The sequence below is a fragment of the Erinaceus europaeus genome, chromosome 8 (assembly GCF_950295315.1).
Source record: "Erinaceus europaeus chromosome 8, mEriEur2.1, whole genome shotgun sequence".
Classification (NCBI taxonomy): domain Eukaryota; kingdom Metazoa; phylum Chordata; class Mammalia; order Eulipotyphla; family Erinaceidae; genus Erinaceus; species Erinaceus europaeus.
The window spans coordinates 93,864,823-93,879,224 of NC_080169.1; the positions used below are offsets into that span (position 1 = coordinate 93,864,823).

General features: G+C 42.6%; 1 protein-coding gene and 1 long non-coding RNA gene across 4 annotated transcripts in view; one reads left to right on the forward strand and one right to left on the reverse strand.

Annotated features, from left to right (window-relative positions):
- WASL (WASP like actin nucleation promoting factor) overlaps nucleotides 1-12,905 on the reverse strand; it is a 69,106-nt gene extending 56,201 nt beyond the window's left edge. For all 3 annotated transcript variants that reach the window (XM_060196509.1, XM_007531681.3, XM_060196510.1), the window contains exon 1: nucleotides 12,423-12,905. In XM_060196509.1, the coding sequence (XP_060052492.1) occupies nucleotides 12,423-12,539 (117 nt within the window). In that variant the 5' untranslated portion in view covers nucleotides 12,540-12,905. The remainder of the gene's footprint in view (nucleotides 1-12,422) is intronic.
- Nucleotides 9,482-11,165, forward strand: LOC132539924 (uncharacterized). The gene is made up of 3 exons (XR_009551216.1): nucleotides 9,482-9,930; nucleotides 10,124-10,157; nucleotides 10,271-11,165. It is a non-coding gene; the product is annotated as an uncharacterized LOC132539924 (long non-coding RNA).
- Nucleotides 12,906-14,402: the final 1,497 nt, after the last annotated feature.

Sequence of the window (14,402 nt, forward strand, 5' to 3'; positions counted from 1 at the left end):
TAGCTATCTACAAAATGGAGGACACCCCCAACCCCCAACTCTTCATCTGCACTATTCCAGCTTTTAGGTCCATGATTGGTCAACAATTTGTTTGCCTTTGTATGTTAACTCTCGTCAGCCACCAGGTTCCAGATGCTAGCATGATACTGACCAGACTTCCCTGGACAGACAACCCCACCACTCTGTCCTGGAGCCCTGCTTCCCCAGAGCCCTTCTCCACCGGGGAAAGAGAGAGAGACAGGTTGGGAGTATGGATCGACCTGTCAACACCCATGTTCAGTAGGGAAGCAATTACAGAAGCCAGACCTTCCACCTTCTGCATCCCACAATGACCTTAGGTCCATACTCCCAGAGGGTTAAAGAATAGGGAAGCTATCAAGGGAAGGGATGGGATACAGAGTTCTGGTGGTGGGAATTGTGTGAAGTTGTTTGTTGTTAAAATTTCGGAGGCTCTTGCCGGCCAGGCTGGCTTCACAGTGGTGAAAAGAGACGCGGAGACAACAGCTAGGCAGGGAAGCTGTATTTCTTTATTCAGGAACAACGATTCATAAACTAAGACAAACTAATCACCAAACAGAACTCTGCTGTCTCTTTGCGGCGGCGAGAGTTCCAGTGTGTCAGAGTTTCAGAGGGTTCCCCAGTACGAGAGTTTCAGAGTTACAGAGTAAGAGAGAGTTCCTGAGTTCGAGAGTAAGGGAGAGAGTTCCTGAGTTCGAGAGTGCGAGAGTTCCAGAGTTCCTGAGTTCGAGAGTTGCAGGGTTACAGAGTAAGAGAGAGTTCCAGTGTGCCAGAGTTTCAGAGGGTTCTCAAGTACGAAAGTTCCAGAGTGCCAGAGTTGGAGAGTTCCTGAGTTCCAGAGTAAGAGAGAGAGTGCTTGCGCCGCCGCAAAGAGACAGCAGAGTTCTGTTTGGTGATTAGTTTGTCTTAGTTTATGAATCGTTGTTCCTGAATAAAGAAATACAGCTTCCCTGCCCAGCTGTTGTCTCCGCGTCTCTGTTCACCACCGTGAAGCCAGCCTGGCCGGCAAGAGCCTCCGAAATTTTAACAACAGTTGTTCCTTTCTTATCCTATGGTTTAGTCAATGTTTCCTTTTTATAAATAAAATAATAATAATAAAGGTAGTGTTTCAAACAGGTAGGAGAAAATTAACTGCTCAATAAATAGGCATTGGGACAACTAACCATCTGTAAAGTTATAAAGCTGTAGTTGTACTACATTTGTTCTCCAGTCACTTACAGGAAAATCAAAGAGAATAAAAGAAACCACAGCACAGAAGCTTCCTTCACTGTAGTGGAGGCAGGGCACAAACCTGAGTCAAACCTGCACATGGCAATGTAGTACCCTTCCAAATGAGCTATTTTGCTGGCCCAGCAAGAACCATTTTTAAATTTTAGTGTTAATGAGACCATATAAAATATGGCAATACTATTTTGTAGGGTAATTTAGCAGTATCTGTTAGTATTTGATGCTCATATACTCTGCTTTTATTTCTAGGGATTTATTCTACAGAAATATTTGGAAAGAACACATACAAGTAAGTATACAAAAACTCACGATAGCATTATTTCTAAAGGGAGAAAATATTGAAAAGTAAAAATCATCCACTGTTATAGACTAGATCACATCCTCTGGAAAGATATTAATGTCCTAACACCTGTTAACATTTAACCTTCAAATGTGGACTTATTTGGAAAGAAGGTCTTTGCAGACAGAAGAAAGTGAAGATAAGGTCATTAGGCAGATAATAGTCCCATGACTACTGTATTTACAGGAAGAGAAAACACAGAAACAAAATTAGTAAACATCCTATGATTACACAGGGAGAGAGCAGAGTGATGACATAAGCAAAGGAACATCAAAGTTTGCCAGAAGATGCCAGAAGCAATGAAAGAGGCACAAAACAGATTTTTCTCTTTCAGTGTTTCCAGAAGGCACCAATCCTGTCAAGAGTTTGATTTAAAACTTTTTGTTTTCAAAAGTGGGAGAGAATAAATTTAAGTCACCAATTTGTGGTGCATAACAGTCTTAGAGAGAAATGTACTACTCATCAACAGAAGTTAATAAATTATAAGGAACTCATAAAACATAGGGTGTAGTAATAAGGGTAAAATATATGTAAATGGATATGGAAACAGATGACAGCTACATTAACACAAGTTGTAGAATAGTATATGTAATAGATTTTTTAATTTTTTATTATCTTTATTTATTGGATAGAGACAGCCAGAAATTGAGAAGGATGGGGAAGATAGAGAAAGGGAAATAGAGAGACACTTGCAGCCCTGCTTCAACACTTATGAAGCTTCCCCCTGCAGGTGGGGAGACAAGGGACTTGAACCTGCATCCTTGTGCACTGTGATGTGAGTGCTTACATCGCCTGGCTCCTCATAATAATAGATTTTTTTTTTCTGGTAAATTAAAGAGAATGTGTTTCTGTCCATTGAATTCACCAAAATACTGTCTAGACTCATTCTGTAATCTTGGCCTATACCTTCAGACACCTAATTTTACTCCCAAGAGCTCTATAATCAATACTCTGCAAATAGTTCCAGCCCTTTAATTTATAACATCTAAGATTAGAGTCAAGATTGCAGCTTGAAGACACCTGACCAGCTCTCCACCAAAAAAAAAAAAAAATTAAACCTATAAATTCCGAGTAAGAGCAGGATTTCCAGGCCAGTAGGAAAGAAACTATAGAGGAAGGGACAAAGAGGAACGATGGTGGAACATTATAACTCATATATAAATTGGCAAAAGGCTGCTAAAAAGGACAAAGGAAAATGGAGCTGTGGCCACCAAGTTGCAGATGCTACCATGACACCACCCTGACCTCAGTGGACAGACCACCTCACCAATGTATCCTGGAATCCCACCTCCCCAGAGCCCTACCCCACTAGGGAAAAAAAAAAACATACAGGCTGGGAATATGGATCAACCTGCCAATGCCCATGTCCAGCTGAGAAGCAATTACAGAAGCCAGACCTCCCACCTCCTGTACCCCACAAAGATCTTTGGTCCATACTCCCATGGGATAAAGAACATCCAACAGAAGGCATGGGACACAGAACTCTGGTGGTGGCAATTGTATAAAGTTGTACCTCTCTTATCCCACAATTTCGTCGATCATTATTAAATCACTAATAAAAAAAATTATAACATCTATTTCCACTAGGAAGTTTAGTTTTTATCCAGAGTTCACACAATTAGCTAAAAACTGTCCCCCCTTTCCCTTTACAGTGTTTCTAGAATATAGTTTTGAAAATGGCAACTAGATTTTGTTTACTATGATCTTGTATAATTTGGTCGTGGCTGCTTATAGAACATGCAGAATATCCAGGCACCATATCTAGACTCAGAACACTAATAGGTGGTGTTTTCCATGAAAACAAGCAGCAAAGATTTATTATCCCTCATAACCTTATTACTATTATTTTGTTTCAGATACTACTGCAAGTTAGCCAGTGCAGAGCTCCAAGCCAATGAATACATAAGAAAATGTCTATTAAATTAAAAAATATCTTAATTAACCTTATGAAAATAATAATTTCCAGTTTTTGCCATCTAGCATCCTTAAGTTAGACTCTCAAGTCTGATATCCAAGGTGTTCCAAATCTGATTGTAATCTACCCTTCAATGTATTTGTTTCAAATATATTGTTCATTACTTCAATCAAGGAATTACCAATTCTCAATTCTAGCTATCTGTTAAACTCCAGATAAAGGGAAACATGAAAAACACCCAGGAAAATGAGTGCTGTTATAAAAGATATCGAAGGGCCAATGAGATAGTTCACCTGGGAAGGTGACTGCTTTGTCCTGCACACAGTCTAGGTTCGTGCCCGGCCCTGACTGTACTGTGGAACCTTCAATTTGGAGTGTCTATCTTTCTCTAGCTTTTGTCTCTTTCTAACATAATCAGCTTGGAGAAGCAAAGCCCCAGCTGAGGCAAAATGAAGATGTTGTTGGGGTAGAGAATAAGCTTACCGTGTAGGGCACCTGCCTCATGTGCACAACCCAGGTTTGAGCTCTGGCGCTATATGGGAGCTGCACTGCAGCAATCTCTGGTTCTGTGGCATCTCTCCCTCTTTCTATATATGAAAGAAAAAGTAGCCCAAACTCTTTTGTTCGCCCACATAGGACCTTGCCCTCAACTTGGATCAACAATGGTAGAGAATACTCTAAGCTACACCTGAGGTGTCCGGCATTAAGCCAGCCCCCCATGCTCTATCCTGAATCGCTGATACTACGGCCTATTTACATAATCATTGTTTTGCCTAAAATATCCCCACGCATTCCATTGATCTATCATCTTTCTACCTCGAGACCCGCCCTACCTGCAGGGTAACATCAATCCCACGGGTTAAAACCCTCGCAACAGTTGCTAAGGAAGCTTCTACCTTCCCAGTGTGCTTTTGCCTTTCTCCAACCCCTAGCCATTTCCGTTTCCAAATTGCCACTTCTGGTTTTATCCTATAAAAGTATTGGCTCTCTGATCAATAGATCTTTTGCATTACCATGCTGCCACGAGTTCCTGAGTCATCTATTTCCCATGTTGCTGAGTGAGTAGCAGCCCAGGTTGAGTCTGGTAGAGTTCTCTCCAACCCAGAGAGCACATACCTGAGGAAGAGGCACCCCCACACTAGCCCGGCACTGAGGAAGACATTGAGGCAGCTTGGAATGTTCCTTATCATCTCAGATCTACAGGGATGCAGAGGTCACATAGGTTCCTAAGCTGAATATGGGCCCCAGATCACATCAAATTGATGGGGTTTACAGTCAACAATATTTATACCCCTTTCCCATATTAGGGAGCTACTCTCTTCCCTGATCCAGCTTTCTGGTCCTTTTTCCAGTAAGACATCATCTCCTCAGACAATAACTTGGATCCACCTGCATATCAGATTTCAGGCTGAGAGGCAAAAAAAAAAAAAAAAAACTAGTATAGTCACAGGTTCTTTGGAATAGAACTAAAATAGGACTACTAGCTATCTATAAAACAGAGACACCTCTCCACTCCCAACTCTTCATCTGCACTATTCCTGCCTTTAGGTCCATGATTGGTCAACAATTTGTTTGCCTTTGTATGTTAACTCTCATCAACCACCAGGTTCCAGATGTTAGCATGATGCCAACCAGACTTCCCTGAACAGAAAACCCCACCAATCTGTCCTGGAGCTACACTTCCCCAGAGCCCTTCCCCACTAGGGAAAGAGAGAGATAGGCTGGGAGTATGGGTGGACCTGTCAACCCCCATGTTCAGTGGGGAAGCAATTACAGAAGCCAGACCTTCCACCCTCTGCATCCCACAATGACCTTGGATCCATACTCCCAGAGGGTTAAAGAACAGGAAAGCTATCAGGGGAGGGGATGGGATACAGAGTTCTGGTGGTGGGAAATGTGTGTAGTTGTACCCCTCTTAATCCTGTGGTTTAGTCAATGTTTCCTTTTTATAAATAAAAAATTTTTAAAAAGAAAGAAAAAGTGGCCCCAAAATGGTAAAACCAGCAGGGCCATGTACCCATAAAGTAAAAATTAAGGGATTAAACCATCCTGTCCTAAATGTGCAATGCCTTTAGAATAGTGAAACATGTTTTCAAGTTTCATTTTAAAGTTAAACTTTTTAAAAAATATTTATTTTCCTTTTTGTTGCCTTTGTTATTTTATTGTTGTAGTTATTATTGTTCTTGATGTCATCGTTGTTGGATAGGACAGAGAGAAATGGAGAGAGGAGGGGAAGACAGAGATGAGGAGAGAAAGAACGACACCTGCAGACCTGCTTCACCACTTGTGAAGCAACTCCCCTGCAGGTGGGGAGCTGGGGGCTGGAACCGGGATTCTTATGCAGGTCTTTGCACTTTGCAGTGCCACGTGCTCTTAACCCACTGTGCTACCACCCGACTCCCCCTAAAGTTAAACTTTTAGAGTGAACTGGAGAAGCTAAAATACTGGTAATTTTAAGCAATAAAATCTGGTCTTTGGAACCAGTCAGTGAAACATCCTGGAACATGCTCACGTTTTCATGTGCAATGACCCAGGTTCAAGCACCTGGTCCCCACCTGCAGAAGTTAAGCCTTTCAAGTGGTGAAGCAGTCCTGTAGGTGTCTCTCTTCTCTTCCATCTCTCCCTCCCCCTTCAGTTTCAACTAAAAAAAAAAAAAAAAAAAGACTGCTGGGAGTGGTGGATTTGTTGTGCAGGCTGCCCCAGTGATAATCCTGGTGGCAAGATAAATAAATTAAATAAATAAAAATCTGGTCTTCAATATGGACTCTTTTAACAGAGACAGATTTTAGGGTTTTTTTTCCTTCTTCTTCTTCTTCTTCTTCTTCTTTTTGGTTTTGCTTTTGTTATTTTCTTTGTAGTATTGTGCAGATTCAATTCCACTGCTACAAAGTCATTTTTTTTTTCACTCTATTTCCAGTAAGGCAAGACTGACTATCAGCACTCAAGTCACCTAGTGTCATGACCCTCCCATGCTGAGGCTTGAACAGAGAGATTTATATAGTAAATCATCAGGTCGAGTCAAAAATAACATTTAAAATACCACTATGACAGATAATTAAAAAGGCAAAAGAAATGGGGAAACTATTAAAATCAGAGTCATTAAAATATAGTTAGTACAACTTTCATTTAATTCCTCTTCCTAAAGGGCTTTTCTTAATCCCTCAATAAAGAAATTAAAACGGGGGGGGGGGGACTTTTCTAGTTATGCAGCTGGAATTTGGTCTCTTAAAATCGGAGGGTCATAGTCCCTCTCCATCACATTAATTACAAAGTAAAACTAATGTTTTTGAATTAACTTCACTCTCCTACATTGCTATGATAGTGGTATACTCCCTAACTGCATTTAAGAATACTGATAATACAATAGAAAAAAACAATTTTATCATTATGAAAATAGTTAAGCATGTGAATGCTTTCTAATTACTAAATAACACTTAATATTTTAAAATACTAGATTGTTCAGTCACACACAACTAAGGATTGTATTGACACAACAGTCATATAAAAATATATACCTTATTAAAATGTTTGTTTTAGATGAATATCCAATACAGGGTATAAATATTAAATAATTTTATCTCAGTCTCAAGCAATTAGGAAATTGGGCAAATCTCTCCACCCTCTTTATTTTTCACTTTGTTTGCCCTTGGTTTCAGCTAAAGTAAACTGTTCCTTAAATGCATGGCCATCTTACACAGCTAGGGGAATGTCATGCTTTATTGCAGAGTAAGGAACAAAGTGCACCAAAGGAGGAATATCTGGAATTTCTCTATTACCGTTTCCATAACATTTTATAAGTTTAAGCGGCTTGTGTGCAAGGAAGAAAATTTTAACTCTTCCATTGAAGTTAATGAGAATGACATAATAGTGTATGTTAAGGTCAAGAATGTATTAACTTGTTTTGCTTTTTCAGAGTCTTTCCAAGGAAAGCAAATCTATCAACAGTGCTGGGGCCTCATCTACTGAATTAACAGTGCCTACTGAATTGACAGAGTATGCTTTAAGTCTCAGCTCTGAAGCAGTTACTAAAGTAACTAAGTCAACTCACAATATTGAATTGAACATTTAAGCTGTAAATTGGGGGGTACCCTTTAATCTTTGAAACTAAGCAATAAAATACAACACTACACCACGATATCCTGTAAGAAATAAGGTTTTAGATGAACAGGTTAGCAAAATACAAACTTAGGAAGTCGGGCTGTAGCGCAGCGGGTTATGCACATGTGGTCTGAGGAAGCACAAGGACCAGCAGAAGATTACCGGTTACAGGTTTGAGCCCCTGGCTCCCCACCTGCGGGGGGGCGGGGGGGGGGAGGTCACTTCACAAGCGGTGAAGCAGGTCTGCAGGTGTCCACTTTTCTCTCACCCTGTCTTCCCCTACTCTCTCCATTTCTCTCTGGCCTATCTAACAATGACAACATCAATAACAACAATGATAACTATAACAATTAAAAAAAAAAACAAGGACAACAAAAGGGAAAATTAAAAAATATATAAACTTAAAAATAACTGTTTTTCTAAGAAGAATTTGGACTGGATTTGGTATATTGCACTAAAGTAAAAGATTCTGGGGTGTGGGGAGAGTTCAGGTCCTAAAACATGATAGCAGAGGAGGACCTAGTGGGGGTTTAACTGTTATGTCGAAAACTGGGAAATGTTATTCATGTACAAACTACTGTAGTTTTACTTTCAACTGTAAACTATTAATATTCCACCTGGTTAAACATACATAGTACAAAGCAAGGACCAGCACAGGCTCCCCGTCGGTCGGCTTCACCTTGTGAACTAGGTCTGCAGGTGTCTCTCTTTCGTCTCTAACCCCTCCTCTTCTCAATTTCTCTGTCCTGTACAGTAAAATGAAAAAAAAAGGGGGGGGGCTTCCGGGAGCAGTGGATTCATAGTTCCAGGATGAGCCCCAGAGATAACCCTGGAGGCAAAAGAAAAAAAAGGTGTTTTAATTAAAGGGCTCTATACTTTTAATAAAATTATAATTCAAAATAATATTCCATTACTGATGCCTTTTTCATTATGTTCACACATACCTTTTAAAAAGTAAAGTGTCTTTTTAAAATTTTTTAATATTTTTAAAATTTTATTTATTAAAAGATAGAGAGAGAAATTGAGGGGAAGGAAGAGATAGAGAGGAAGAGAGACAGAGAGACACATGCAGCCCTGCTTCACCACTCCTGAAGCTTTCCCCCTGCAAGTGGGGACCAAGGACTTGAACCCAGGACCTTATGCACTGTAATGTGTGAGCTTAACCAGGTGTGCCATCGCCTGGCCACAAAATGTCTTTTAAATTGTTATGCTTAGTGAGTTAAGAATGGAAATTTGCAATAAAATGATTTAAGATTAGCTACCTACCTTCCACATAGGTTAAGTATTATCTTTGTCTCCACTGTGAAAAACCAGAGCTAACAGGACTACTGTTCCTTCCATGTAAGAATTCCTGACATCTAGAACAGTTAGAATAACAGAATGTATATGGTAGTCCAAGCAGTAATTTTTCAGATTAGGAAAATGGGCTTCAAAGAGAGATTCTTAATTCACTTGGTGGTTAAGCATGGCCTAAAATCCAGGAACTGTAAACTCCTAGCAATACCCTTTCCTCTTTGTTCAGCGTCTAGACCTTCCAGAACAGACTTATTCAACTATCTGGTGGCTCAATAACCAACCTAGAGTCCTATTAATATCCAGGCATATTTCCATCTAGCAATGTGTCTTCATACTTCTTCCTGCTGGTAGTTCCCCGCCTTTCTCACAAGAGCATTCCCTCACTCCACATACTGAAGTACAGTGAAATGCTGCCACTGTCTGTTTCAATTGTCCTAGAATTTGTACCAGCACCACCTTTTATCAGGCCTCCAACATATTTCAAGTGGACAACTGTAAATACCCACTTACTCTTCCTCTGTCTTCACTCCCACAATCCTCCAAGCACCTTTTCCCCAAACTTTCTAAGAGCCAAATCTGGTCTCGCACTTCCCTGCTAACTTCTGCAATACACTTCCTCAAACATACCTCTATCTACATCAAAGAAAGGTACACCGAAATACTTTACAAAAACCAAAACACCTGTTTGATCTTAAATCTAACTTACAAAGTATAGACCAAAGTTACATGGACCCATGGCAAGGCACATGTCCTATCTTTCTGGTTGTGAAACACACATTCTTTAGCGTCATCCTGTGTCACATATCACTCATAAGCTTACATACTGGCTTCCTTTTTGTAGACACAGTAAGCTCCCTGAGGATAGTCATCAACCCTCATTTTGATCTCAACATTGTTACTCAATACATAGTTGTTGAATGAAAGAAGGAATGAAGCTCCTCAGAGGTGGCACTACGACTACTTCTTTGATTTCTTGAATTCTTAGAAGTCTAAACATTTCCTCCCCCCCCCCCAGCAAATTTGGTCTGACTTATAAGTGCTGTTAAGTGTTTTTGCTGCTGTCTGTTTTTGGTAAAACGTAGTTTAGTAATGTTTTAAGTTATAAAAAAACTGCAGTCAGCAAAAGTTTGTTCTAAAATATTAAAAGATCTATCTTATTTCTTAATAACTGGAGACTTCAAATATTAGAGCTAATCTTCACAACAATTTTATGTCACAAGAACAGGTAGCTGTAACTGGTTTCAACTGAGAGAAGTTCAAAAGGTAATGCTGATTAATAATAGATAACAAAGAATTTGAGCCCTGAATACTAAGGGCTTACTTGGCAATCTACTTACTTGTGCTAGCCTGAAAGCAAAACTTTATTTCTCTCACAGTTTTCTTCAGCATCTATCACTTTTTGCAACCAGTAAACTACAGGTAAGTAAGAAACAATTATTCACTATCCATGGGTATAAATGTAAGGTACTTCCTGTATAAAATCAATGGCTGGTATGTGAGACATATGCAACTACTTCTCTTCTGATACAAATTACATAGCAAATGTATGAAAGAAAAAACATTTTTTTTTCCCCACTTGCAGATAAGGTAACATTCAAACTGCTGGAAACTTTCCTAAAATGGCAATTTGCAAAAATCAGTGTTGCTTTAAGAATCTTTTATGTTTGGTGTATTGCACCAAAGTAAGAGACTCTTGTGGGGTTGGGGGTGTTTAAGTTCCTGGAATATGATGGCAGAGGAGGACCTACCTAGTAGGGGTCTAATTGTTATGTGGAAAACTGGGAAATGTTATACATGTACAAACTATTGTATTTTACTGTCGACTATAAACCAATAATCCCCCAATATAGAAATTTAAAAATAAAGATTTTTTATATTTTTATTATTCATTTTTCATAGGGAAAAGGTGATTATGCTTATACCAGTTTGAGAAATAACAGTTTAAGGGGAAAATGTATACTAACATGATGGAGTGGAAAATACAAAAGAGAACAAAGCATGAGACCTGAGGTTTTCTAGCTCTGGTTATACTACAACATAGTTGTGTGATTTAAGGATGCCATCGCATCATTGGTTCAGTATACCCACTTGCTAAAAAAAAAAAAAAAAAAAAAAAAAAAAAAGGAATCTCTTGATTTCTGATTTTAGATCACGCCCTCTCATTTCATCCTGCTCCCTAAACTGAAAATAGGTTTTTTGAAGGTTCAACTTTCCTAAACTATGAAACACTTTCACACTGCATTTAACTAGCCCTTCTTCAACTGGATAGTATCCGGTAACAACCTGGAGACGCCGGTAAAGAAAGTTAACAATTAATCCCATAACTGTCCAGAAACAGCCCGATTCCAACTTCTTCAACAAGCAGCTGTAGTTTGATTTGACACCTGAACACTACTAAATCGTAAAGTAGAACAGCCTGGTTGTTGATATTTTCCTGGGTGTCTCCTGGGTTTCGGTGGCACATACTCTGCAGGTGCTAACAAGCAAAGCAGGGAGAAAGAGACCCAAGTTTCAGCAAACTCCAGACCACAGCTGAAACCAGCCATCGCAGAAAGATGCAGCATGACAAGGCCTACACCGCAGAGCAGAAGCTCCCTACCCCCAGAAGCGCCAGCAGCCAATGTAATGAATGCTTCCGTCAACAACACACATTGCCCTTCCCACAGCAGAACTGTTCGCTCCCAACCGGCCATCTGGGGTTGGAACAGGCCGCACAGCACCAACCCAAGAATCATTTTCAGGCCTGCAAAGGCCAGAGATCTACCAGAAGACTGCGGTCTCCCACCCTACCCCCAGTAAGGCTGCAGGGAGAGCAAAGCCTCTCTTCAACAATACAAAGAAGGAACAGGAAAAAAAAAAGAAAAGAAAGAAAAATCAAATCAGTAGGGAGGAGAGTAGAAACCAGGCCTGGGTAACACTGCTGGAGTACTAAGTCCAGTTTTTCCTGCCAGGGGAAACAGAAAAGCATTTTCCTGCCGCGATTCTGAAGGGATGCACCCGACCTGAGAATCTAAGCAGGGATTAAAAACCATCTTAAGGTCTTGCTTCATTCATATGTGGACTTCATTCCTCATATCCACGGCGACTGAAACCTCTGGCCCGGCGCAGGACGGGATTCCGCCAGACCAGAGAGTAAAAGGAAGCAAAGGACACACAGTGCGGGAGGTCCAGTGTCTTAAGATCAAACACTTCCCAAAATGAGAAAACTCCTTGTGCTCAGACTAAAGTTGGAACGAGCATCAAGGCGCGGACCCGGCTCGACCGAGCGGGGCTCCAGTCCGGCCTGCGAAGGTGACACTGCCCGGCTCCCCGCCCGCCGCCGCCACCCGCCCCGCGGGCTCCCAGGGGCCAAAGCCAGGAAGCCCGAGCCGAGGGCCGGGCCAGGGTCCGAGGGAGGCCCGGCCAGCAGGTGGACCCTCCCCGCGCCTCTCCCGCCTCCTTTCCCCCCACTCCCACTTCCCGGCCCTCCGAGCCCGGGGGCCCTTGAGCTATCTAGTCCGGGATGGCGACGCGGGCTGGGCCACTGACCACACATTTCTTGCCGAGGAAGGTGAAGAGGGATTCGTTCTCCTGCGGGGTGAGCAGCAGGGACCCCACGTTGGTGACCCTCCGCGGGGGCGGCGGCTGCTGCTGAACGGCGCTCATGGTTTCGCCGGTGGGGTCGGGGAGTCCAGGGCCGTCTCCTCCCGGGAGTGGGCGAGGGCTCGTCCCCCCTCTCGGTGACAGGGGCCGGCGGAAGAGAGTCAGAGGCGCAGCATCTCGCAGCTCCTTCGGCTCGGGGAGGAGGAGGAGCGGGGAGGAGCGGGAGGAGGAAGGAGGCCACGAGAAGGAGGTGGCGACTGTCGGCCGCCTTCGGGCCTCGCAGAAGGAATGGATGCTCCTGGTAGTGGCCGGGCTAAGCTATGACCCGAGGATCGTGGCCTTCGCACTGCCGCGACTGCGCTAAACTATCAGCTCCTCCTCCTGTCCTCCTCCTCCGGTGGCGGTGGCGGTGGCGGTGGCGGCGGCGGCGGCGGCGGCGGTGGCGGCGGCGGCGGCGGCTGTACAATCCAACATGGCAGCGGGGGCGGACGAAACCACAGGACGCAGGACGCGGGGGAGCGCACCGGAAACGCGCTGCTGCGGGCCCGGCCCCGAGGAACTGGCTTCCCCCCCGCCCCCCCACGATGTCGAGGTCGTTCTCGTCGCGCCGGCTCGTAGCCCCGCCCCCTCTCGCCCCGCAAGGACCTAGAGGTCAGCAAGGCTGACTCTAGGTGTGCAATCTCAAAAGTTTGTCTGCAGATATTAGCGGGTCCAGCGGCTGCCGGAGCTGCCCGGACCATTTCTGTAGACATACACCTTTGCTCTGAGTCAGTGCGGTTCCCGGCTTCCCCGAATAGCTTTTTATATTTTTTCTTAAACGGTGAAGTCAGGTGCCCATGACAAGTAAAAAGCTCTGTACCCTGCAGAGCAACTGAGCCAGAAGTGATGCGCCTCCTTGTTCATGGGTTTCAGTCGGAGCAGCAGGTGCCTGGAGTGATTCATACTCTGTGCGGACTTGAGCAGTGGGAGTGCAGGAACCAACAGGCCTTTCCCAGTATTGTGAAAGAGAGATCTTTATTGATGGCTGTTACTACAAATAAACACACTTGGGAGATTTCGACTACCCTCCTGACCTTTCCTGGAATAAAATATATTTATAACTTTTATTTTCAAACTCTTTTATAGGCCTTGAACTCATCTTTTCCTGTCTGAAGAGTTAATTGAAAGTATTCCATTTTCTCCCTTACTTTTTCTCTCAAACCCCAAAGACCTTAATTCCTTTTATCCAAAATTAGTGTACCCGTATTGAATTGTCACACAACGGAAAAAAAAAAAAAAAAAAAAACTTCAGATTTAATACAACTAAATTTTGGGATTGTCGTTTTTTTAATATGTATACTTCAGAATGTGACGTTTACCAGAGGTAATCCGCTCCTGTCGGTAGATGAAATAAAAAACTTGTTAAATGAAATGATGGAAAATGGAAATAATTCCCACAGCAGTGAGTACAAAATATGTGTCTGGTTTCACATTAAAAAGAATATCGTTGGGCCCTGGTGGTGGAGCACCTGATTGAGTACAAATGTTACAATGAACAAGCACCCTGGTCCGAGCCCCAGGTCCCCACCTGCAGAGGGAAAGAAAGCCTTGCCAGTGGTGAAGCAGGGCTACAGGTGTCTCTCTATCTCTTGTCCCTCTCTACCTCCTCCTATCTTTTCTATTTCTGGCTGTCTCCAATAAATTAAGATAGTTTTTAAAAAATTAGTTTTATAGCATAACTGCTATCATCATATTTGATTACAATGTTAGGAGAAAACAATAATTTTTAAAAGAATGACCTTTGTATAAGATAAGTTTAGAAAAGGGAGCTGGGCGGTGGCGCTGCGGGTTAAGCCCACATGGCGCGAAGCCCTGTAAGGATCCAGGTTGGAGCCCGGGGCTCCCCATCTGCAGGAGGGTTCGCTTCACAGGTAGTGAAGCAGGTCT